Source organism: Lutra lutra, chromosome 6, assembly GCF_902655055.1.
Source record: "Lutra lutra chromosome 6, mLutLut1.2, whole genome shotgun sequence".
In the NCBI taxonomy this organism is placed as follows: Eukaryota; Metazoa; Chordata; class Mammalia; order Carnivora; family Mustelidae; genus Lutra; species Lutra lutra.
The window spans coordinates 16,590,836-16,616,002 of record NC_062283.1 but is presented as its reverse complement, the minus strand read 5'-3'; the positions used below and the strand labels follow the sequence as shown (position 1 = coordinate 16,616,002).

At 40.3% G+C, this 25,167-nt stretch overlaps 1 protein-coding gene, 1 non-coding gene and 1 pseudogene across 2 annotated transcripts in view; 2 read left to right on the top strand and 1 right to left on the bottom strand.

Moving 5' to 3' along the window:
* The window catches only part of SYCP2L (synaptonemal complex protein 2 like), a 105,292-nt gene extending 80,400 nt beyond the window's left edge, over window positions 1-24,892 (top strand). Inside the window, exons 21-31 of the mRNA XM_047731957.1 lie at window positions 122-170; window positions 2,168-2,315; window positions 2,932-2,981; window positions 4,957-5,086; window positions 6,071-6,150; window positions 6,278-6,347; window positions 18,799-18,900; window positions 20,665-20,771; window positions 21,880-21,971; window positions 24,630-24,729; window positions 24,830-24,892. Coding sequence (XP_047587913.1) covers window positions 122-170; window positions 2,168-2,315; window positions 2,932-2,981; window positions 4,957-5,086; window positions 6,071-6,150; window positions 6,278-6,347; window positions 18,799-18,900; window positions 20,665-20,771; window positions 21,880-21,971; window positions 24,630-24,729; window positions 24,830-24,892 — 991 coding nt within the window. The remainder of the gene's footprint in view (window positions 1-121; window positions 171-2,167; window positions 2,316-2,931; window positions 2,982-4,956; window positions 5,087-6,070; window positions 6,151-6,277; window positions 6,348-18,798; window positions 18,901-20,664; window positions 20,772-21,879; window positions 21,972-24,629; window positions 24,730-24,829) is intronic.
* Window positions 432-536, bottom strand: LOC125103384 (U6 spliceosomal RNA). The gene has a single exon (XR_007128386.1). It is a non-coding gene; the product is annotated as a U6 spliceosomal RNA (small nuclear RNA).
* Window positions 10,705-11,596, top strand: LOC125102619 (60S ribosomal protein L17-like; annotated as a pseudogene).
* Window positions 24,893-25,167: the final 275 nt, after the last annotated feature.

Below are 25,167 nucleotides of genomic sequence, written 5' to 3'. Positions count from 1 at the left end.
AGAGACAAAGGGCACAGAATGGAGGGGCAAAAATAAAAAAAAAAAAAGTGAGGCCTGGGCAATGAGGGAGGGAGACAGTGGTGCTGGTGCAGCTCTGTTCATTTGACCTATTTTGTTTTAGGGCCGAATCTGCTTCTGAGGGTGGAAGAAAGCAGGAAACAAGGACGCAGGTAATGGAATAACCTTTCTTGTTTTAAGGCAGTACTTTGTAAATTTCAGTTACTTGCCTGCCATCTTGAAAGCTGGTCACCATTCTGGTCTTTATTATCTCTAATTACACGTAAAAGTTATTATGAAATTATTTCACTTTTAAATGGAAAATTGATTCTTTATTAAAAAAAGATTAGCAGAAGTGTTAAAGATCACCCATTATCTGGGATTTATCCTGAATAGAACCAGAAGTGTTCATGAGTTGAAAAGAAATTCTTTTCTTAAACATGGAATGTTTCACAAATTTGCATGTCATCCTTGCACAGAGCCCATGCTAGTCTTCTCTGTATTACTTCAGTTTTAGTAGGTGTGCTGCCAAAGAGCACAGAAAGAAATTAATGAGTCAGTGACATGATTTTGTTCATTCCCGTATGCACCAGCTTACACCTGTTCCGAGTGTCTCTCACTTCAGGAAGCACACTGCTCTAAGTCCGTAGTCCATGCATTTAAAAAATTCTATAATGAGTATTAAATGCATTTTTTTTTAAATTGAGATCATGGGCTTTACATGAGTTAAGGATCCTTCTGGCTTGCTTTTAGCCATGGTTCTCACTCTCTGCTGCTCAGTCTTGAGTTGGAATCCCACCAAAGAAGTGGATGAGACCATTGAAGGCTGGATCCCTTCCCCCCAAAGATTCCAGCTTAGTTGATCTAGGGTGATGCTCAGGCCCTGGGATTCTTTTAAAGCCCCCTCTGATGATTCTAACAGGTGGCCAAATTTAAGAGCCACTGCTCTAGATTTTTGTAAGTAACTTTCAACACCTTTTTACATAAACCACAGCAACTAGCAAAGCCTTGCCGCATGGTTTGTTAATTGTATGAATGAAATGAAATAACATTTGCTCTTTCCAAGACTCTGGGCTGAACTGTGGAACAAATGCGGGGGCTTCCCCCCAAATGTTTCCCCCCATAAATGTAAAAGGCAATAGGCCTCACTTATAAGTTTCCTCTTATTCTCCAGAACATGTTGAACTGCTAAACATTTTGCAGTAGGAGTACTTGGGTCTTCAACAACAAATTCATTTCAAAAATAGATCACTCACCCTCACCTGCCTTGAAAGTTGTGGGTCATGCTATCATAAACAAGGGGGGTGGTAGCTTTCATCCTGCTGTAGTGATGGCCTTGGAGATGGCTCTGTAGTTTGCTGTTCCAGGCCCAGGATGTCTCTTCCAGCTGATGCATTTCATATTTGAGAAGACTATTTGAGCTACTGTGTTTGGATTCATAAGAATCCTCCCTGCCTTAGAATGAGAATGAGCTCTTACCAGCTGAACGGTAGGGTTTCTATTGAGGCATTCCTGATTTAAGACTGGGCCCCCTGGAGGGGCACAACAGACAGAGGCCAACTAGAGTATTTTTGTGTTAAAATCAAAACAAATTCCACATTAAAACGGAGCCTAAACACTGTTTGTTGCAGCACTTCTAAAAACCAACCCAAAGCCAGGAAAAGACTTAAAAGCACATAAAATCCATTAAATCATTGAAGAAATTAAATTTACCTTGATAGTCTAGTCTTAATTTCAAAATACTTCAGGTTTAAATGGAAATGATCCCCTTGTTTTATTTTAGTTTCTTTAAAATGTAATCAACGTTGTCATTGCAAAAATTCTTTTTATAAATTCTTTTGTCATTTGGGTTAGTATTTTGAAGGTATCATATTCAGGGGCATCAGCATTTGAAGAATTACCTATGATCTCTTCAGTTGCAACTAATTGATGAGAGAGGATTCTTTTTTTCTTTTTTCCTTCTGTCCTCCATTACAACAGCGTGATTGAGAATTGTCTAATGAAATCTTTTTTCCTCTCCTTACCACCATGCCTTTTTATTGTATGAGAACCAATCTTCTAGAAGGAGTTGCTTCTCTTTTGCCTAACTTTGTATTGATATATTTAATTGTACATAAAGGGAACTAACACCTTTTTAATAGCACTCATTTATCACATGTGTCTGTAAAAGCTTAATTACAGGAAACACATCTTCTCGGAGAGTAATAAAGATTCAAGTAGCAGCACCAGTGAACGATCTTGGACCAGCAACCAAAAAAAGAAATCCCTAAAACCATATTCTGGTAGAAAAAAGACAAGAATCAGAAACAGCGTAAGAGGTAAGTTTGGTATGTGTCTTCTTTCAAGTCATTTTTTTTTCCCCAAGTGAATCAGGTATTTTTTCAGTTATGTGATGGAAGGAGGATACCAAAGAAAAAATGATTATGTGATCCCCTCTTCCCTGCTATAATTCCTTTAGAAAGACAGAAGGTACATACATGAATCAGTGCAAAAGAATATGGAACGGACCAATCATTTTAAAATATTAGCTATAGATAAATAGAGTAGTTGTTCAGCTAAGAATCTAACATGAACAGGAAATCACTAGGAAAAGCTTCCAGGAAGAGGCAGGTAGGATTTGAGCCAATCCTTGGGGAAGAACAGTATTCAAAGACGTGCGTAGAAGGGAAGCATTCTAAGTTAGGTAAAAGTGCAAGGATAAATTGACACGAGGAAAGCATCAGAGGCAGGGTCTGGAGCAGAGAATTCACACTGGGGTAGGGGCTCAGGAACAAAATAGATAATTAAAAAGGGATCTTAAGACCTAGACATTTGAACAAGCTTCAGGATTTGGGAATTGCTTCTAGCATGGACCTGTATACTTGGGAAAGGGAGAAACGATTTTTTTTTTCCTCATAAGCAAACTTATCCTTTGTACACTTCTTTTTCTTTTAGTTTTGCCATTTTCCCCTCCCAGCAGTGGCAGTGACCATGAGAAAGACCAAGTAAGTAAATTTTAGCTGGGCTGCTGTGCTAATGTGGCCATTAGCCTTAGCATGAAACAGGTTAATCTGTTTAGGGTTAAATTTCATTTGTTTCTCAAAAAAAAAAAAAAAAATCCTTTCAGGATTGTGAGGATAACAAACCAGTTTGTTGGTACATAAATCACTGTCAAAAGAAACTGCAAGGACTTGTTAACATTTAGTATAAATGTTGGGTAAAGACTTCAGATCTTTCTTCATTGTTCTCAAATTTTTGCAAGATGTTTACTATAGACGACGCTGAAATCTGGGCTGTAGTCCTGTAAATGTTTGACGCTGAAATCTGGGCTGTAGTCCTGTGAATGTTTGCTCTTTGAATTTACAGTTTAAAGCGAACTTCTTCCCTTAGTTTTCAGTTTGCAGACATACTATTTCTAAAGCTTTTAATGGTTTAAACATACAAATCTTTTCGTAAGTGGTTGAAATGACTTCAGGTTTATATAAATATTGAATAAATCCTCAAAGTTCCTCAACTCATTTTGGTTCTCTTTGTTTTAAAGCAACATAACTAAAAATAAGAATGCTGGTGTTGTTCAGACAAATTCAAAGCCAAATATTCCTGTTAATAGCTGAATCCCCCCCTCTCAACAGCTGGTTTTTGTTCCTCGTCAAATGAGACACATAAAGACTACAGATAGAGTGCCAAGTATATGAGTTCTCTAAGGGGGTGGCTGCTGGGATTCTGAGGGCTTCAACAGCACCCTACCCACCCACCCACCCCGTGCAGAAATACCATGTGGTTGTGCTCCAATTACCATTCTCTCTCCCCACCTGCCCCCTTCTAATGGTTACCCTCTGTGAATCTGTACTGACGAAGTATATAGTTCCTAGTTTAAACCAGTGAGCCAGAGAAAGGACCTAAATACATGTTGAATACTTTAAACTGGTATGATTTATCAGTTAGAAATAGGTCAAGGGGCACCTGGGTGGCTCAGTGGGCTAAGCCTCTGCCTTCGGCTCGGGTCATGATCTCAGGGTCCTGGGATGGAGCCCCGCATCGGACTCTCTGCTTGGCGGGGAGCCTGCTTCCCCTTCTCTCTCTGCCTGCCTCTCTGCCTACTTGTGATTTCTCTCTCTCTGTCAAATAAATAAATCTTTAAAAAAAAAATAGGTCAAAAGACAGATTTAAAGTAAATATAGCTTTTGTTTGAAGTAAGCACCAAGGAAACATCAAAGCTTTGCAAATCTATAAATTTAAGATATGCAACTGACAGGAAGTCTGTTGATTTTTCAGTGAGGGCATTGCTGACTTTGTACAAATATTAACATTCAAAATTCACTCCTCTGTGTTGGCATGTAAGAATAATTTAGGGCAGGACTCGGCAACCTTGTTCTGTAAAGGGTCAGATAGTAAATAGTGTAAACATTTTAGACATGTAAGATCGTAAATATTTTCTACGGTGACTATTCAGCTCTTCTGTTGTAGCATGAAAGCAGCCATGGACAATACCTAAGGGAAGGCATGTTGCATTCCAATAAAACTTTATTTATAAGAAGGCCAGTGAACTGTGGTCTGTGGATTCCTGATTTAGAGCAGTGGATCTCAAACTGTAGTGATCATCAGAATGACCAGTATGGTGTGTTTAAATGCAGATTGCTAGGTTCTGTCCCCATAGTTTCTGGCTAAATATAAGTAATAGATGGGATTCTGGAATTTGCATTTCTGTCAAGTTCCCGGGTGCTGCTGAAGCTCTGTTCTGGGGTGGGGTCCTACTTAGAGAACTTTAATTTAGAGTTATTTTTGAGTTAGAATAATGAATCGATAGATGACTTAGTGTGTTTTCAACTTTAGGATCTTATGGTCCTAGTGTTTGTTTTCAAATGGTGCAAATCCTATACTTAAACTACTTTAAAGGACATTAGAAATGTATTGAAATTTTTTGAAAACTACTTAAAATGGTTATGAATGTTAACACTCTTAAAAAATACTGTATTTTAGGCTAAACTTCTAACACCATCATGGAAGGAAACCTCCAAGCAGAATAATTCCACACTTTTAAAAATTTCTGTAACAAAATTTCAGGCTAATTCTGACTTTTTAACTCCTGAAGATTCTGCCCAGAAAACAGGTACTTGATTTTCTGTTGATTTACATAGAAAAAATATATTTTTTTTTTCAGGAGAAGTAGTTTGAACTAAACAAATTTTCTTTTAACACATGTTGAAGAATGTGTGAATATATGATCTCTCCTTTACTGTCCTCATTAGCAAAAGATAGAGGACATTGTGTTTTAACTTTGTTTTAACATTTGAGATTACCTTGTGCTCTTCCATTTTTAAAGAAAACTCAAATGATGACTTATAGCAGTGATTGGTATACTTTTTCTGTAAGGCACCGGACAGCAAGTTGGTTTTTTTTTTGTTTTTTTTTAAGCAGCTCTACTGTTGTAGCTCCAAATCAGCCGCAGACCTTCAGGCATGGTTGTGTTTCTGTAAAACTGTATTTATAAAACCAAGTGGTGGACTGGATTTGACTGGAGGGGCCAGCGTTTGCCAACCCTTGTCCTGTTAGGTGCATCTTAACCTCTGTTGTATTTTATTAGAACTGTTTACATCTTTTGTGAGGCTAGGGATTTGGTTTGCCTTTATCATTTTGCAGCTTAGCTCATTGCCAATCAAGATAGCAGTCAGTAAGCAGGTGATGACTTCTTAGCTTGGCTGCCACTGGGAGAAAAAGGAGTAAAGAAAAGAGAAAAATGTAGCATTAGAGAGTAAGAGGAAATAAGAACGATGAGAGAGGAGAAAGAGAAGGGTCACCAGCTTGAGATAGTAGGAGCCTTGCCCGTGTATTGGGGGCCAGATGGGCAGCTATGAAATGTACTGATTTAGTTGAGGCTCATTTTATCTGTCGGCTTGCAAAACCAATAACCTTACATGCCCTAAAAGATAAAAAGGGTTTTTTCATTTTTTTGTGGGGTTTTGGTTTTTTTTTTTGCTTTTTTTTTTTAAGTGTCTTTTTTTGGGGTTGGTAAGATTTAATACATAGAGTGATAGTGAAATGTTAAAGTTGCTTCTTAGCATGTTGATGCTCTGGAAATTGTTCTAACACTCAGAACATCAAAGTCCCCACCTGCCGAGCGATCTGTCATCCTTGGAGCATTCAGAAGTTGAAGAAAATATATCGAAGGAAAACGTGTCTAAGGTACTATTTATTGTTGGTTATTCATCTGATTTTCCGGAGTTTATATTATATTTGCATCATGTGCTTACTCCTCCTTAGAGGATAATGGGGCATCATTTGCTTTTTTTTTCCTTTGGAGACTGTAGACCAAGAATCCTTGATGAAAACTCCTAGCTTCAAACATAAACTGCAAAGCTTGGAAGACGGAGGTGAGAAAATACTCAGTCTTTGCAGAATAAAGCAAAATGAATTTGCTTTTGGTGGGCTGGGTGTTATTCCAATCACAGCAGATTAAAAAAAATGACTTTACAGACTGACACCAGGTGTTGGAGAGAGCAGTTTGGATCTGCTTACCCTCCCTAGAAGTGCATGAGGGTCAAGGGCAGTGGAAGGAGCCTAGGTTCACTCAGAAACGAGAATGCCTTGTTTCAAGAAACATGGCCTGGGACCAGCTGCCTCCTCTCTGGCTTCAAACGGAGGGCCAGTGGGCTCAGTGGAGGCACCTTCCTAAGGATCTGGTCCAGGGGCTCTTTCCATTCCTGACTAAGTAGGTCACTTGTAGTTTATAAAGCTACCTTCTAAACAATGGTGTGGTCAAGAATGGAAACATCCAGTTCATTTTCTCCTGGTTACCATGATAAGGAGGTTTTTGGTTTGTTTTTAAAGATTTTATTTACTTATTTGACAGACTGAGATCACAAGTAGGCAGAGAGGCAGGCAGAGAGAGGAGGAAGCAGGCTCCCTGCTGAGCAGAGAGCCCGGATGCGACCCTGAGATAATGACCTGAGCTGAAGGCAGAGGCTTTAACCCACTGAACCACCCAGGCACCGCCCCCCCCCACCTTTTTTTTTTTTTTTTAAGATTTTATTTATTTAGGAGGTTTTCAAGCCAGTTCACAGGACTGTGATTGAGTAGAACACCTGACCACTCTGTAGGGTGTCCCTGAACTGTTTGTTTTCTCTTTACATTTTAAGTGGAACATCGGGAAGATCGAAATAGCTGCAAGTCCTGTGTATCAACATTTAGTGTATCAGCACAAACATCTGTGAGCCAACATCCAGGTTAAGAAATGAAAGATTGGGGGCGCCTGGGTGGCTCAGTGGGTTAAAGCCTCTGCTTTCGGCTCAGGTCATGATCCTAGGGTCCTGGGATCGAGCCCCGCATCAGGCTCTCTGCTCAGCTGGGAGCCTGCTTCCTCTTCTCTCTCTCTGCCTGCTTCTCTGCCTACTTGTGATCTCTCTCTCTATCAAATAAATAAATAAAATCTTTAAAAAAAATTTTTTTTTAAGAAATGAAAGATTGCTATTTCAGAATCCGGGTAGCTGCAACCCGAAATTTATCCCTGCTTCCCCTTTCACAGGGGCCCATTAGCCTTGATTTGGTGTTTGATTGCACTGTTTTGCTTTTATTTTTTCACTTTCACATTGGGAGAAATATCATACCTTCTGGACAGCATGTCCAGTATGTGCGCAGTTTAAAGAACAATTATAAGGGGCGCTTGGGTGGCTCAGTGGGTTAGGGCCTCTGCCTTCGGCTGAGGTCATGATCCCAGGGTCCTGGGATCGAGCTCCGCATCACAGGGAGCCTGCTTCCTCCTCTCTCTCTGTGCCTACTTGTAATCTCTGTCTGTCAAATAAATAAATAAATCTTAACAACAACAAAAAAAACAATTATAAAGTAAACACCTATGTAACTACAGCCCAGTCTGAGAACTGGAATCCTGGGTCATGACCCTGTTACTTTCCTCCATCCCTTGGAGAGCTAATGATGGTCCTCATTTGCATGAAAAGCTTTCTGTTGCTTTTCTTTTCTTCTTTTTAAGACTTTTTTATTTTCAATTTTTTATTTGACAGACAAGAGATCACAAGTAGGCAGAGAGGCAGGCAGAGAGAGATGGGGAAGCAGGTTCCCTGCTGAGCAGAGAGCCCGATGCGGGACTTGATTCCAGGACCCTGAGATCATGACTTGAGCAGAAGACAAAGGCTTTAACCCACTGAGCCTTCCAGGCGCCCCTGCTTGTCTTTATAATTCTTTTCTTTGTATGCATCCCTAAATAATATGCAGTTTAGTTTTATCTCATGTACTGTGCAAACAAATGACATCATACTGTGTAAACTGTGTGTGGCCTGCTTCTGCTCAAAATCATGTGTAAAATCTTTTTACGCTGATGGATCTAGGTGAAGTATATTTATTTTAATCATAGCATAATATTCAGTGATATGAATGACTATGTCTATTCTCGTGCTATGGGATAATTTGGATTACTTGAAGTTTGGGTTATTATAGATAATGCCACTATGCTGAATTATGTGCATTTCTCCTGATACATACTCCAAAATGGTCTCTAGGTGTATTTTTAGGAATAGAATTGCTCAGCCACAGAGTTTATATGTCTTTACAGTTTGAGATGTGCAGAACTGTTTTTCCAAACTGGTTGTATCAATTTATTTTCCTACCAGCTGTGTAGGAGTTCCTTACTTCACATTCTCCAACACTTGGGATTTTTAAATTTCTGTGTGTGTGCACACTGAAGTTTTAATTTGATTAAACATCCCTAATTAAGGTTAAACATCATTTTTATATGTTAGCCATTTGAATTTCCTCTTTTGTGTGTGCCTGAAATGTCTTGCCTAGGGGTGCCTGGGTAGCTTGGTTGGTTAAGTGTCTGCCTTTGTCTCAGGTCATGATCCCAGAGTCCTGGGATCGATCCCTGCTGGGGGTGGCGAGGTGTCCCTGCTCAGCGGGAAGCCTGCTTCTCCCTCTCCCTCTGCCTGCTGCTCTGCCTTCTTCTGCTCTCTCTGTCTCTCTGTCAAATAAGAAAATAAATCTTTAAAAAGATGTCTTGCCCATTTGTCTGGAGGCTTGTCTCTTTATATCAGTTCTAGGAACTCTTCATATGTTCAGGACTTGGTTATATGTAACTGTATTCTTCCAGTGTGTGATTTGCACTTTTTCTCTGTAGGATGTTCTCACTGTAGGTTTTTATGGCTGCTTTTTGAATAAAGTTTGAGGGTGTTTATTTTTATTCAGTTTTTGGAAGTTTGAGAAGGATTGGTATAAATTCTTCTTTGAATGTTTCATAGAATCCATTGATTCTATTTCCTTACATTGCTGGTCTAGTCACTTTTTTTTAAAGATTTTATTTATTTGACAGAGATCACAAGTAGACAGAGAGGCAGGCAGAGAGAGAGAGGAGGAAGCAGGCTCCCCGCCGAGCAGAGAGCCCGATGTGGGGCTCGATCCCAGGACCCTGGGATCATGACCTGAGCCAAAGGCAGAGGCTTTAACCCACTGAGCCACCCAGGTGCCCTTGGTCTAGTCATTTTCTATTCATGATTCAGTCTTAGTAGATTGTAGGTTTCTAAGAATTTACCCATTTCTTCTAGATTGCCAACTTTTTGGTACATAATCTTTCATAGTAGCCTCCTTTGTGTTTTTTGTGGTACCTATTATAATGTCTCTTATTTCTGATTTTATTTGAGTCTTTTTACCCTTAATTTAGCTAAAAGGTTGTCAACTTTATCTAAAAAAACAAAACAAAAAAACAGCTCTTTCACTGATTTTGTTTTTTCTGTTTATCTGGTCTCTATCTCATTTAATTCTTTTTTTTTTTTTTTTTTTTGGTTTTTGTTTTCCTTTTGCTAAGGCTTAGTTTGGTCTTTTTCCATTCGTAAGATGTAAGGTGGTTTATTTGGATTTTTTTTTTCCCCTTAATGTAGGCTCTATGGCTATAAATCTCTCTGAATACTACTTTTACTGAACTCCGAAGTTTCTGTAGATTTTTACCATTTTCAATTATGTCAAGATATTTTTTTATTTTCTTTTTGATTTCTTTGACCCAGATGTTGTTCAGGAGTGTGCTGTTTAATTTCCACATACTTGTGAATTTTTCCAGTTTCTTCCTGGTATTTCTAGTTTCATATCATTGTGTTCAGAAAAGATTCTTGGCATGATTTCAATCTTCTTAAGTTTCCTGAGACTTGTTTTGTGACCCAACATGTGCATCCTCGAAAACACACCATGTGTTCCATGTGTGTTTGAAAAGAATTGGTATTCTGTTGCTGGACAGAATGATCTGTAGATGTCTGTTATGTGTAAAGTAAAATCAAGTCTAGTGTTTTCTTACTGATTTTTTTTTCTGTCTGTATGATTTATCCATTGTTGATGGTATGGTATTGAGGTCTACTACAGTTTCTATTTGCATAAAATAATTTTTTTCCTTCTCTTTGAGCCTATGTTCATCCTTAAAAGTGAACTAAATCTCCTGTGGGTAGAATATAGTTAGGTCTTTTCTGTTTGTTTAATCCATTCAGCGACTTTATTCCTGTGGATTGAATAATTCAATAAATTTACATTTATTTTAATGCAAAAAAATTGAGTACTTGACACACAGTAGTTAGTTTTAGTTTTAGGCATACAACTTAGTGATTTGACAAGTTTATATATTACGCTATGTTCACTGTAAGTATAGCTACCATCTGTCCCCATGCTTAGCTCTTATGATATCACTGGCTGTATTCTTTATGCTCTCCTTTTTATTCCTGTGACTTACTCATTCCATTGAGGTAACCTCTGAAAATGGTTCACTATTTGCTTGACCCGGAAAAGCCGGCAAAATCATGCAAATCAAGAGGTTCAAATCTTTGCATTCACTTTAAGAATACATGTGAAACTGCCCAGGCCATCAAGGGTGTGCATATTCAAAAAGCCACCAAGTATCTGAAAGACATCACTTTGTAGAAGCAGTGTGTGCCATCCCGTCTCTACAATGGTGGAGTTGGTAGGTGTGCCCAGGCCAAACAGTGAGGCAGGATACAAGGCCAGTGGCCCAAGGAAAGTGCCGAATTTTTACTGCCCATGCTTAAAAATGCAGAGAGTAATGCTGGGCTTAAGTGTTAAGATGTAGATTCTCTGCTGAGTGAAATAAGTCAAGCAGAGAGAGTCAATTATCATATGGTTTCACTTATTTGTGGAGCATAACAAATAGCATGGAGGACAAGGGGAGATGGAGAGGAGAAGGGAGTTGAGGGAAATTGGAAGGGGAGGTGAACCATGAGAGACTATGGACTCTGAAAAACGATCTGAGAATTTTGAAGGGGTGGGGGGTGGGAGGTTGGGGGCACCAGGTGGTGGGTATTGTAGAGGGCACGGATTGCATGGAGCACTGGGTGTGGTGCAAAAATAATGAATACTGTTATGCTGAAAAAATAAAAAAATTAAAAAAAAATGTAGATTCTCTGGTCATTGAGCATATCCAGGTGAACAAAACCCCCGGGATGCAGCATAGAACTTACAGGGCTCATAGTTGGCTTAACCCATACATGAGCTCTCCCTGCCTTATTGGGATGATCCTTCCGGAAAAAGAGCAGATTATTCCTAAACCAAAAGAGGAAGTTGCCAGAAGAAAAAGATATCCCAGAAGAAACTGAACAAACAAAAACTTATGGCCTGGAAATAAATTCTACATAGAATAAATGCAAATTAAAAAAAACTACATCAGTTTGTTCCCAGTATTTATAATTGAGTCTACTTTTTGTTCATTTTTTAAGATTCCATTTGTAAGTGGAATCATATGGCATTTGCCTTTTTCCGTCTGACTTCTTTTGCTTAGCATAATACCCTCTAGGTCTTCTCACTCTTTGCAAATGGTTTGATACTTTATATGGAAAACCCAAAAGACTCTGCTCCAAAACTGCTAGAATTCATACAGGAATTCAGTTAAGTGTCAGGATATAAAGTCAATGCACAGAAATCAGTTGCATTTCTATACACCAACAACAAGACAGAAGAAAGAGAAATTAAGGAGTTGATCCCATTACAATTGTACCTAAGACCATAAGATGTGTAGGAATAAATCTAACCAAAGAGGCGAAGAATCTATACTCAGAAAACTATGAAGTACTCATGAAAGAAATTGAAGACACACCAAAAAATGGAAAAAATGTTCCATGCTCATGGACCAGAAGAACAAATATTGTGAAAATGTCTATGGTACCTAGAGCAATCTACACATTTAATGCAATTCCTATCAAAATACCATCAACTCTTTTCAAAGAAATGGAGCAAATAATCCTAAAATTTATATGGAACCAGAAAAGACCCCAAATAGCCAGAGGAAGGTTGAAAAAGAAAACCAAAGATGACAGCATCACAATTCCAGACTTCAAGCTCTATTACAAAGCTGTAATCATCAAGATAGTACGGTGTTGGCACAAAAACAGACACAGAGATCAATGGAACAGAATAGAAAGCCAGAAATGGACCCTCAATACTATGGTCAACTAATCTTCGACAAAGTAGGAAAGAATGTCCAATGGGAAAAAGACAGCCTCTGCAACAAACAGTGTTGGGAAAATTGGACAGCCGCATGCAGAAGAATGCAACTGGACCATTTCTTTATACCACACATAGAAACAGACTCAAAATGGATGAAAGACCTCAATGTGACAGGAATCCATCAAAATCCTTGAGGAGAACACAGGCAGCAACCTCTTCAACCTCAGCTGCAGCAACTTCTTCCTAGGAACACCGCTAAAGGCAAGGGAAGCAAGGGCAAAAATGAACTATTGGGACGTCATCAAGATCAAAAGCTTTTGCACAGCAAAGGAAACAGTCAACAAAACCAAAAGACAACTGACAGGATGGGAGAAGATACTTGCAAATGACATACCAGATAAAGGGCTAGTATCCAAAACCTATTAAGAGCCTATCAAACTCAACATCCAAAGAAAAAATAATCCAATCGAGAAATGAGCAGAAGACATGAACAGACATTCCTGCAAAGAAGACATCCAGATGGCCAACAGACACATGAAAAAGTATTCCACATCACTCTGGATCAGGGAAATACAACTCAAAACCACAGTGAGATACCACCTCACACCAGTCAGAAGGATTAAAATTAATAAGTCAGGAAATGATAGATGTTGCCGAGGATGTGGAGAAAGGGGAACCCTCCTACACTGTTGGTGGGAATGCCAGCTGGTGCAGCCATTCTGGAAAACAACGCAGAGGTTCCTCAAACAGTTCAAAAGAGCTACCCCATAACCCAGCAATTGCACCACTAGGTATTTACCCTAAAGATATAAATGTAGGGCACCTGGGTATCTCAGTGGGCTAAGCCTCTGCCTTTGGCTCAGGTCGTGGTTTCAGGGTCTTGGGATCAAGCCCCACATCAGGCTCTCTGCTCAGCAGGGAGCCTGCTTCCCCCTCTATCTCTGCCTGCCTCTTTGCCTCCTTGTGATCACTCTCTCTCTCTCTCTGTCAAATAAATTAAATCTTAAAAAAAAAAAAAGATGTAGTGATCCGAAGGGGCATGTGCACCTGAATATTTATAGCAGCAATGTCCACAATAGCCAAACAATGGAAAGAACCTAGATGTTTATCAACAGATGAATGGGTAAAGAAGATGTGCGTGCACACACACACATACACACACACACACACACAGTGGAATACTATGCAACCATCAAAACCCCGAAATCTTGCCATTTACAACATGGATGGAACTAGTGTGTATAATGCTAAGCAAAACAAGTCAGAGAAAGACAATTATCATATGATCTCACTGATATGAGGAATTTGAGAAACAAGACAGGATCATAGCGGAAGGGGGGAAAAATGAAACAAGATGACACCAGAGAGGGAGACAAACCATAAGAGACTCAATCTCAGGAAACAAACTGAGGGTTGCTGGAGGTGGGAGGGGGTGGAAGGGATGGTGTGGCTGGGTGATGGACATTGGGGAGAGTATGTGCTATGGTGAGTGCTATAAATTGTATAAGACTGATGAATCACAGACCTGTATCCGTGAGAGACATAATACATTATATGTTAATTAAAAATGAGTATTTCAAAAATTAAAAAAAATACCTGGTAGGTCTATCCATGTCATCTCAAATGGCATGATCTCATCCTTTTTATGGTTACATAATATTCCAGGTTGTGTGTGTGTGTGCGCATGTGCGCAAATCACACCTTCCTTATCCATTTGTCTATCGATGGACACTGAGGTTGCTTCCACGTCTTGGCCATTGTAAATAATGCTGCAATAAACATAGGGGTACATAGATCTTTTTGAGTTAGTGTATCTATTTTCCTTTGGTAAATATCTCCCAATAGTGGAATTATTGGATCATATGGTATTTCTCTTTTTAAGAGAAAAAAGATTTTATTTACTTGAGAGAGAGAGAGCATGAGCAGGGGTAGGGAGGGAGGGAGGGAGGGGGAGAAGCAGACAACGGTCCCGAGTGGGGAGTCCAGTGTGGGGCTCCATCTCAGGATTGAGATCTCAGGTTTGAGATCATGATGCAGGTGCCTCTATATGGTATTTCTATTTTAGTTTTTTAAGGAGCTTCCATACCGTTCTCCACAGCGGCTATACCAATTGACATTCTCACCAACAGTACATGAGGGTTCCTTTTTCTCCGCATCCTGCCCAACTTTTGTTTCTTATCTTCTTAATTTTAGACAGCCTAACATGTGTGAGATAATATCTCATGTTGGTTTTTTCTTTTCCCTGGTAAGGGGTGTTGAGCATCTTTTCATGTGATTGTTGGCCATCTGTATGTCTTCTTTGAAAAAACGTCTATTCGGGTCTCTACCCTTTTTTTAAATTGGTCAGTCCACTAATAGGTAAGGAATTACTAATGTCATCTTATTGTGTTCTGGCTGTTCTGTAGTTCCTTTGTTAATCTCCTCCACTCTTTTGTGAGTTAGTGATTTTTCATAGTAGTATTTTTTTATTCCCTTTATCTTTTGTGTACTTACTTTTGTGTAGGTTTTGCTTTGTGATTACCATGACGTTTACATATAATGTCTTAGATACCTAATAGTCTGTTTCAAGCTGATAACAAGTTTTATTGCATATAAAACTTCACCCTTTGCTTGCCCCAAATTTTATGTTTTGTTACAGTTTGCCTCTGTTTTTATTAGGCATACATTACCAAATTATTACAGGTATAATTATTTTCAATATTTTCATCATTTATACTAGATTTAAGTGATTAACATGCCACCATGTTATAGTATTCTTAACTATGTACTCATAAATGTGACATATTTTCCTATGTTCTCATGTTACTAATTATCACCCTTTCATTTTGACTTGATGAAGTACTTTGAGCATTTCTTAGAAGGCAGATCTTGTGATGATAAACTCCCTTAGCTTTTATTTGCCTGGGGAAGTCTTTATTTCTCCATTTCTGTAGGACAACTTTTCTACATCAAATATACATGGTTGGCAACTTTTTTTCTTTCAGCACTTCATATATATCATTCCATTTTTTTCAGCCTGCAAAATTTCTGATGAGAAATCTGCTGATAGATAATATAAAAAAATTACACCTGTAATAATTTGATGGTATGTGCCCAATATAAACAGAGGTAAACCTCATGGAGATTCCCTTCTACATGCGAATTTTTTTTCCGTTACTACTTTTATTTTAATTCAGTATAGTTAACATGTAGTGCTGTATTAGGTTCAGGTGTATGATACAGTGATGCAATAGTTCTATACATTTCTCTGTGCTCAACAAGGTAAGTATATGCTTAATCCCCTTGATCTACTTCACCTATCTCCCTTCTAGTGAACATGAATATGTTCTCTATAGTTAAGAGTCTTTTTCTTGGTTTGTCACTCTCGTTTACCCTTTTGTTCATTTGTTTCTTAGATTCTACCTTTGAGTGAAATCATATGGTATTTTTCTGACTTATTTTGCTTAGCATTATATTCTCTAGTTCTATCCATGTTGTTGCAAATAACAAGATTTTGTTCTTTTTTATGGCTGAGTAACATTCCATTGCATCTATACACACCACCTCCTTATCCATGCATTTGTCAATGGACTCTTGGGTTGCTTCTGTAATTTGACTATTGTAAATAATGCCACTATACAGATGGGGTACATGTATCCCTTTGAATTGTATTTTTGTATTTTTTTGTGTGCAAATACCCAATAATACTACGACTGGATCATTGGGTAGTTCTATTTTTATCTTTGAGGAACCTCCATACTATGGTCCACAGTGGCGACACCAGTTTGCATTCCCACCAGCTGTGCAAGAGAGTTCCTTTTTCTCTACATCCCTTCCTAAGTAGAGGGCACCCTGGTAGGATGGTTGAAACAGAAGTCAGTGAAAGCTGGGGTGTCCTGGGATGCTCCATGCAGGGGGTACTCTGGAGCCAAAGCAGGCATGGACCCAGAGGTTTCAGGGCACTCTGTGCAGGGGAAAGGGGTGGACGGGGATGTCCTGGCAAGTTGTCTGGAGATGAAGTGGTTCAGGCCTGACATGTTCTTGGATGTTTTATGTCTTGATGAGATGGCCGGAGCCATCGTGACTGCTGACCAGGGATGTCCTGGTGTGTGCTGCCCTGGCGCCATATTGATGAGATGGCTGGGGCTGGCATGGAGGTGGGTCAGTTATGGCAGCCCAACCCGGCTTCCCTCTGCTCTATCAAGGCAGAGGGTGAACATAAACCAGGCACTCACCAGCCCCTCTGATCCAGAGTGAGTTCCAGCAGTCCCCCACTGTTGGACAGGATCCTAGAGCTAGATCTTTTAAAATTCTAGTTGCCCTTTTAAATCACAGGTTTTTTTTTTTTTAACACCGCAGGCCAGACAAATCTGTACCCCACCCCTTAGAACTGTCCCGCCCCAGTGCAGTTCACTGTGGAGGGGCATGGGGGCTCCTTCATTACCATGCCCTCCTCTCTCTTGTTCTCCATGCGGTCTCTCTATCTTCTGTTGTGCAGAAGCTGCTTAGTCAACCTTCCATTCTTCAATTGCTCTATAAATGTGTGCGTGTCTGTGACAGAGGTGAGTTCAAGGTCTTCCTATGTTGTCATTTTAGGAACCCCTAAGGTGTCTCGTATTTGTTTTCTATTAACGTATAATGTATTATTGGCTTCAGGGGCACAGGTCTGTGAATCATCAGTCTTACACAATTCACAGCCCTCACCATAGCACCTACCCTCCCCAAAGTCCATCACCCAGGCACCCCATCCCTACAAGCCCTAGCAACCCTCAGTTTGTTTCCTGAGAGTAAGAGTCTCTTATGGTTTATCTCCTTCTCTGGTTTCATCTTGTATCTCATTTTTTTTTTTCCATAGGAACTTGGATATTTTGTAGCATTCATTTATTCATTCAATGAACATCTATTGAGAGTCTGCTGTGGGTCAGGCACTTTTCTAAGGGTTAGATATTCTGATGAACAAAACAGAGAAAATGCAGGTTTTGCTGGAGTTTGTCTTCCAGTGTGTTGGGGGGCAAATAATATACAAGAGAAGTAAAACATGCAGTGTATTATATTGTGATAAAGGCTAGGGGAAAAAAAAAGCATGGGAAGAGATTTAAAAGTTGGGGCAGAGGTAGTGAAATTTTATGTTGGTTGGCCAGAGAAAACTTAATGCCCATCTATGAGGGAAAGGATTCAAGTCAACAAGAGCAAAGGTCTTGAGATGAAAACATGCCTGAGGTGTCTGAGGCACCCCGGGAGATACATAGAGAAGCAGAGTCCAGAAAGAGAAACTTACCTCTTTGCTTCTCCACCATTCCACTCTATGGTACGGCTCATTCAAATATTTGTACATAGTAGCATTCACATATCTGCTGAATAATGAATTTTCCCCTCTGAAGGGGAAAAATCAGTAATGACTGGCAGGATATGTGAGGAGAAGGGGCAAAGCCAGATGATGTCACAGCTAAGCATGTATGTAGGGGCTAAGTGTCTGGTGGGGAAGAAAGAGTGGTTGGGATAGAATAGAGTGGGTTTTGAGATGGAGTTGTTGACCAAGCAGTTGGAATTGCAAACTTGCTGCTTCATGGAGCTCAGGGAAGGGAGAGATTGGGACGGTAACGAAGTTAAAGTCACGGGGACTGATGAGATCCTCCGGGGAGGATGGCCTTGGATAGGGTCATGGTGTGGAATGCAGAAAGAAGGATGGATTCATTCTGTATGCAGGACCTTGACCTTGATGATGGGAAGAGAGGTAGATGGTAAGGAAAAGCAGGAGTTGGGCCCAATTCTAGAGCTCTATTGACTGGTGCCATTGATAAGATTGGGAGGGCTCAGAAGGAACAAGGACATGTTTGGGGTAAAAGTGAACATCAGTAGAAAATGTTGAGTAAATGCCAAATCGAAAGAGGATATCTATTTAAATCTGCTAAGCTGAAGGTCTCCAAGTCATGGTAGCTAGTAAGGAGCTAAGGTGACCTCATCCATGAGTCCGCCCTCAGTACAGTGCTAAAGCTCCGGTGTCTCCAGCAGGGGACACACTTTGTAGGGTGATCTGAAGAGTTTCCGAAGGCTCACCTGCTCAGATACCATTCTCCCTTGCCATTTAGCCTGAGCCCTGGCAGTGTTTGTGATGCTACATCCACTCCTGCTTTGTTTGAGTCAGTCCGTACTCTGCTAAGCAGAGTTCCCGAGCTCACCAAAGAGATTCCTGTTCCTGTGCGGCCTCTTTCAGGCATCAGGAGACTTAGTGCTTTAATGCTTGTGCTGTTCTTAGTGTGTCAGCTGATAAGTAATTAGTTAACAGGGAACGAGTTTTGCTTGCTGCTCAGCAAAGTTAGGTATTAATTGGTGAAGAGAAGACAAGATAAAATTGGGACAAAAGGAAAGTGTGTGTGGTTGTTAACATGCTGCACTTGCTTTTAGACCTAGCAGATGGCAGTTTGGCTAAGTCAAAACAGTCAAAATTGGAAGAAGGTGATGCTCCAGAGTCCCTCCCCTCAGTGACGGAAGAGACCGACTTAGCAGGTAACATTATGTGCCCAGCCAGCCATTCAAGCAAGAGGGTGACAAATCTATAAGCCCTGAATGTCCCAGCATGCACTACAGGGGGCTACAGTTTGAAGATCAAAGTTGCTGCACAACCCTAACAACTAAGCATTTTATCCTCTAAAAGCCAAGTAAATTGTTGCACACATTATAGATAAAAGCAAGTAAGCACCATGTCCTTTCTATTTTGATTTCTGCCTCTTCACTCTTCATTATGGCAATTTTCAAGTCCTCTCGTTCTTTTTTTTTTTTTTTTCAATATTTTATTTATTTGACAAAGAGAGAGAGATCACAAGTAGGCAGAGAGGCAAGCAGAGAGAGAGGAGGAAGCAGGCTCCTCGTGGAGCAGAAAGCACGATGCGGGGCTTGATCCCAGGACCCTGAGATCATGACCTGAGCCGAAGGCAGAGGCTTTAATCCACTGAACCACCCAGGTGCCCCAAGTCCTCTCGTTCTTAAATGTCTAGGTCTTGGCTTTAGCTGATAGTTATTAACAAAGTTTTTATTAGAAATATCCACTCTGCACGTGCACCTGAATGTTTATAGCAGCAATGTCCACAATAGCCAAACTATGGGAAGAACCTAGATGTCCATCAGCAGATGAATGGATAAAGAAGATGTGGTATATATATAATGGAATACTATGCAGCCATCAAAAGAAATGAAATCTTGCCATTTGTGGTGATGTGGATGGAACTAGAGGGTATTATGCTTAGCGAAATAAGTCAATCGGAGAAAGACAACTATCATATGATCTCCCTGATATGAGGAAGTTGAGAGGCAACGTGGGGGATTTGGGGAGTAAGAAAGGAATAAATAAGATGGGATCGAGAGGGAGACAAACTATAAGAGATTCTTAATCTCACAAAACAAACTGAGGGTTGCTGGGGGGAGGGGCATAGAGAAAGGGTGGTGGGGTTATGGACATTGGGGAAGGTATGGGCTATGGTGAGTGCTGTGAAGTGTGTAAACCTGGTGATTCACAGACCTGTACCCCTGGGGCTAATAATACATTATATGTTAATAAAAAATTAAAAATTATAAAATCCACTCTCTACCAGTGAAGGAGATTGATCCAAGATATCTACATGTGTGGGGTTAGCTGTCTGCATGAGTGATGCCACTCTGTTTCAAAACAAAAGGCTCCAAGAGGGTGAATTTAGAAGTCCAGAGGTGCTAGACGTTGGTGATTAAAACCAGTCGGCCTGAGTTCCAGTCCTGATGCTGTTGGGGCGTGAGCTTGCCCAAGTTTTATTTGATCCCTCTGTTCCATATGCACAACAACAGTGCCTACCTGAAGTGGTTTTTGCGAGGCTTACATGAGTCAGTACCTGCAAGTATGGATGCCTACAAGTCCTCAACCTCAGCGCACCCAGAAGCTGTTACACCAGTGTTGCCCCCGTAGAAATGTCCTACCTGTCATGTCCTACCTGTTGTGTCCTCCTCACAGCCTCTTACAACACCTCCTTTAGTCTGCTTCTTAGACCTAATATCATCTGCCCCAGTTTAAAGTGCTGGGAAAGTTTGGAGGAAATGAGCACCCGGCAGAAACTGAGGTTTGATGGGAAGCAGCTGGAAGTACCCACCATGGCTCTGGGTTCCAAGCTGGCCTTGTCAGCCATAGTCAGGCCCCACTTATGTCCGGCTTCCGACGGTCTCTCCAACTTCTGCAGCTGATGGGCTAAGCACGTCGATTTTGAACCTTGTCTTAGTTTTACTTAATGTTCTGTTTTTATTGTTCAGAAGGCATTCCTACTCCATCCCTAGTGGTTGTGCCCGAGAATTTGAAGAGTTCTGCTGTTCTCCTAGCCCTCGAAAACTTCACTAGAGAACTGCAAAGGAAATCAGAGGTAATGGTCCACTAAAAATGAAGAACTGGCTTGTTAGGGGCTTAAAGTAACAAGATCATATTATTCATCTGTACTGTTGTTATCCTGCATATGTGGAGGTGCTCCTGAGGTTTAGGAAAGGTATACTTGCCTTAGCTATGGGCCCTGACTGTAGTGCCTTTGTGGACTGTGGTTTGTATTATAAGACAGCAGTTCCATGTCCATTTTGCTACAGTGGGACCGGAGGCACTTATATGGAAATCAGACTCATGGTTTGGTTTCATTGAGCGCATTCTCAGACAACAGGAAGTACCAGGAGGCGATGGTTCAGTCACAATGATAGGCAAGGAGGAAAGGGGGCCGTGTGGTTGAGAGAGGTGTTTAGGACAAAGTTGGAGGTGGGTTTAGGTAGATGTTCGGCAGAGCGGTGCATAGGTAGACTGTCCCAAAGTCTTGTCTGCAAGTTGAACTTTAGAAGCATTTCAGTTCCCTCCTTTTATGTCCTATTGTTTATAAATCCCCAAAGAGTCATTTATTAGCACAGTTGAGAAAAGTATCTTACCCTGACATATATTCATTTAACTAATTTGGAAAATCTCCGAAGTCTTATCATATTTTCTGCAATACCAATGTAAGTTAGTTTATAGTGGAAATTTGTTAATAATATTCAACATGTGCTTTGATAGCATGAATATAAATTTTCCTATTTTAGCCTATTATTCCTTATTGGTACCTTCCTGGGGGGTGATACATAGAAAGTGTATAGCAAGGTGTCTCATCACTGTTGTTTAACAGTGTGTTTGTTATGAATATAAGGTGCTGGTACCATCTTTTTTTTTTTAAGATTTTATTTATTTGAGAGAGAGAAACAGATTGTGACAGAGATCATGAGAGAGAGAGCAAGCGGGGAGGAGAGGGAGAAGCTGGCTCCGCACTGAGCGGGGAAACTGATGCAGGTCTTGATCCCAGGACCCTGGGACCATGACCTGAGTGGAAGGCAGACGCTTTACTGGCAGAGCCTCCCAGGCACCCCTGCTGGTAGCATCTTTTTCACACAAAGCCTGAACTCCATTTATGTAGTTATGGTTAATTCAAATGTGATCATTTTGTTGTTGTTGTTCTGGTTTAGCTTAGGTACGAAGGGAGTCCACTTTATTCAGAAGATGCCAAGCAAGCACCAGATTGCTTAATCCGACTTTTAAACCAGATACGTCAATGCAGGTAAGTGTTGGGTTTCCAAACAAGGTCATAAAAGTGTGATCGCTCATAAGTGTTTGTATCATGCCCATTGTGCGGGGTCATGAGGATCTGAAGCTTGAGCAGCTGCGAGGTTTGATACATCCCCTAACCTGTCTAGTTTCTAGTTTCTAGTTCTTCCTTTATAAGATCATGGGGGAAGGCCTTCCATAAGCCTCTTCTTGGTCTGCCATGGTATGATCGTAAAACACTATCTTTTTTAAAAAATTATAATCCAATTATGAAGACAGAGCAAGGATGGGTAAACGTGGGAAAATGCTGGATAAGTGCTAGGTGTCCTCCATGTGCAGTGGAATATTATTCAGCCTTAAAGAATGAAATTCTAACACTTGCCACATCCTGGATGAACCTCAAGGACATTATGCAAAATGAAATAAGCCAGACACAAAAGGACCAGTGTTGAATGATTTCACTTTTCTTTTTAAAGATTTATTTATTTATTTATTTGATAGAGATCACGAGCAGGCAGAGAGAGAGAGGAAGGGAAGCAGGCTCTCCACCGAGCAGAGAGCCCGATGCAGGGCTCGGTCCCAGGACTCTGGGATCATGACCTGAGCTGAAGGCAGAGGCTTTAACCCACTGAGCCACCCAGGCGCCCCTGAATGATTTCACTTATATGAGGTACTTAGAAGAGGCAAATTCCTAGAGAAGGGAAGTAGACTAGAGATTACCAGAGCCTGGGCGAGTGGGAAATGTTATTTTAAGCAGTGCGGAGTTTCTGTTTGGACCATGGATAAGTTCTAGAGATGGATGGCGGTGATGGTTGCAGGACATTGTCAATGTACTGAATCCAACTGAATTGTCCACTCAAAGATGGTTAAAAGGGTAGATTTTATGTTATATTGCCACAGTAAAAAGTTCTATGCACTTGTACATACACATGCACCCATACGCAAACACACTCTGATGACTGTGAGATGGGAAGGATAGGAAAGGTGAGGGGAAATGGGGCTTCTGTGGTGATTAGAGTTACTCTAGAGCCATTACAATGGAAGCGCTTCTGTAGGGAGGTTTTGAAAATAAAGGTTTGAATGGTATAGGGAAGGTGGTATAGGAAGTATAGGAATAAACAATATAGGAAGAAACAATAGATGTTTCTTGTTGGAGAGAATGGCCTGTAGATGAAGGAGGGGAAGAAAACGATGGCAGGTTGGTTAGCTTAAATGAAGGAGGAAGTTTCTTAGGTCAGAAAATATAATAGGAATAATAAATAAAATAAAATAAAATAGGAATTTATAACTTTTTTCCCAAACTTTTATACATGCAATGTCATTTGATTCTCAAAACAAGCCCATGAAGGACGTTGGACGTGGAGAACTTCCGTTATGTTGTAGGGGTTACGTATTCATCATTTCTCATTCAGCAAATGCACACTGAGCAGCACGAGGTGCCAGGCCCTGGGCTAAGTGCAGGAGAGCAGTGACGACAAGCATTGAGAGTTTCTTGCCTTCATAGAACTTTCAGCCTAATGGAGAAGACAGAAAACAAATAAGCAATTTATGTGGTGGTTAGACCCACAAAAGCAGAGGTTGGAAACTTTAGAACTAACATGTAGAGGACGGGGTTTATTACCCAATTTCAGCTCTCAGGACCAGCTTCAGGCAAGTAGAAGTTTGGAAGTGATGGGGAGTTACGATTGGTGGCATAATGGCTTCTGGGCCAGGTCTGGCCTCTGTGTCCTTTTCCCTGGAGTCATCTCTCCTTCGCTCTTAGTATGATATTGAATTACCAGCTTCTTTTGGACTGCTTTTGAAGGGATAAATCCAAGTCTTCATAGTTTCTGGAGAAGAGGATGGTCATCCAGTGAGGGGAAGGAAGAACAGGAGATGTGTGTTCTTAAAAACAAAAGTTAGCAAGGATGTGGAGAAAGGGGAACCCTTTTACACTGCTGGTGGGAATGCAAACTGGTTCCTCAGAAAGTTAAAATTAGAACAACACTATGACCCAGCAATTGCCCTACTGGGTATTTATCCAAAGGATACAAACATAGTGATTTGAAGGGACACGTGCTTAGCAATGTTTATAGCAGTGATGTCCACAATAGCCAAACTATAGAAAGAGTCCAGTTGTCCATCAACTGAATGGATCAAGAAGATGTAACAGATGCACATGCACACACTGGACTATTACTCAGCCATCAAAAAGATGAAATCTTGCCATTTGCAGTGACATGGATGGAACTAGAGGGTATTATGCTAAGCAAAATAAGTCAGAGAAGACAAATACCATATAATTTTACTCATGTGGAATTCAAGAAAAAAAAACAGATGAACATAGGGGAAAGGAAGGAAAAATAAGATAACAGAGGAGGAGGAAAACCAAAAGAGACTCTTAACTATAGGAAACACACTGAGGGTTGCTGGAGGGGAGGTGGGTGGGGGAATGGGTAACTGGGTGATGGGCATTCAGGAGAGCACGTGATATGAGCACTGGGTATTGTATGCAACTGATGAATCACTAAACTCTACCCCTGTATATTACAGTATATGTTAACCAACTTGAATTTAAGTTAAAAAAAGAAAAAGTCTAGAGAAGAATAAGGAGTATCCTTGTAAAAAGAAGATCGTCTCTTGTTACGGTCAAGCAGTTCCAATGAAATCTGTTGCTTTTTACATTTATCAGACTGAATAAACTAGAGCAGTTTCACAGTTTTGTTCTTCAAGAGCTAAACAGTCTTGAGAAGGATATTGAGACTCTGAAACACCTTGAGAAGGATGTTCTGGTAAGTGCCCCCCTTCTTTTGGAATATTCTCTGTGACTTAAGAGGATCTGTTCCAGAGTAGAGTAACTGATAACCACTTAAGACTTTTGTTCAATTTTAGGAATTTTGGGAAAAACAGTCTGATGACTTGAAATCATTCTGCGATCTCCAAGTACTGAGGTAATTGTTCAACATATTCTTTCTGGAAGTATCTTAGTTGAAGGATAAGGGTAGTGCTTTAGCTATAGTACAAGTGATTGATGTAAAACGTGATTGATGTAAAACTGCCTGTGAGTAGCTGTGAAGTGGCATCTTTTCAAACCAATTACTTCCGTGGCACTCCTTGAGCAAAGAGTGTGGCTTAGTGTATCAATGTAGAAGTACAAATTTTGAAAAGCATAAATGGAATCATATAAACATCAGTGTTTTTATTCAAACTCTTATTTTTAAGCCATATTT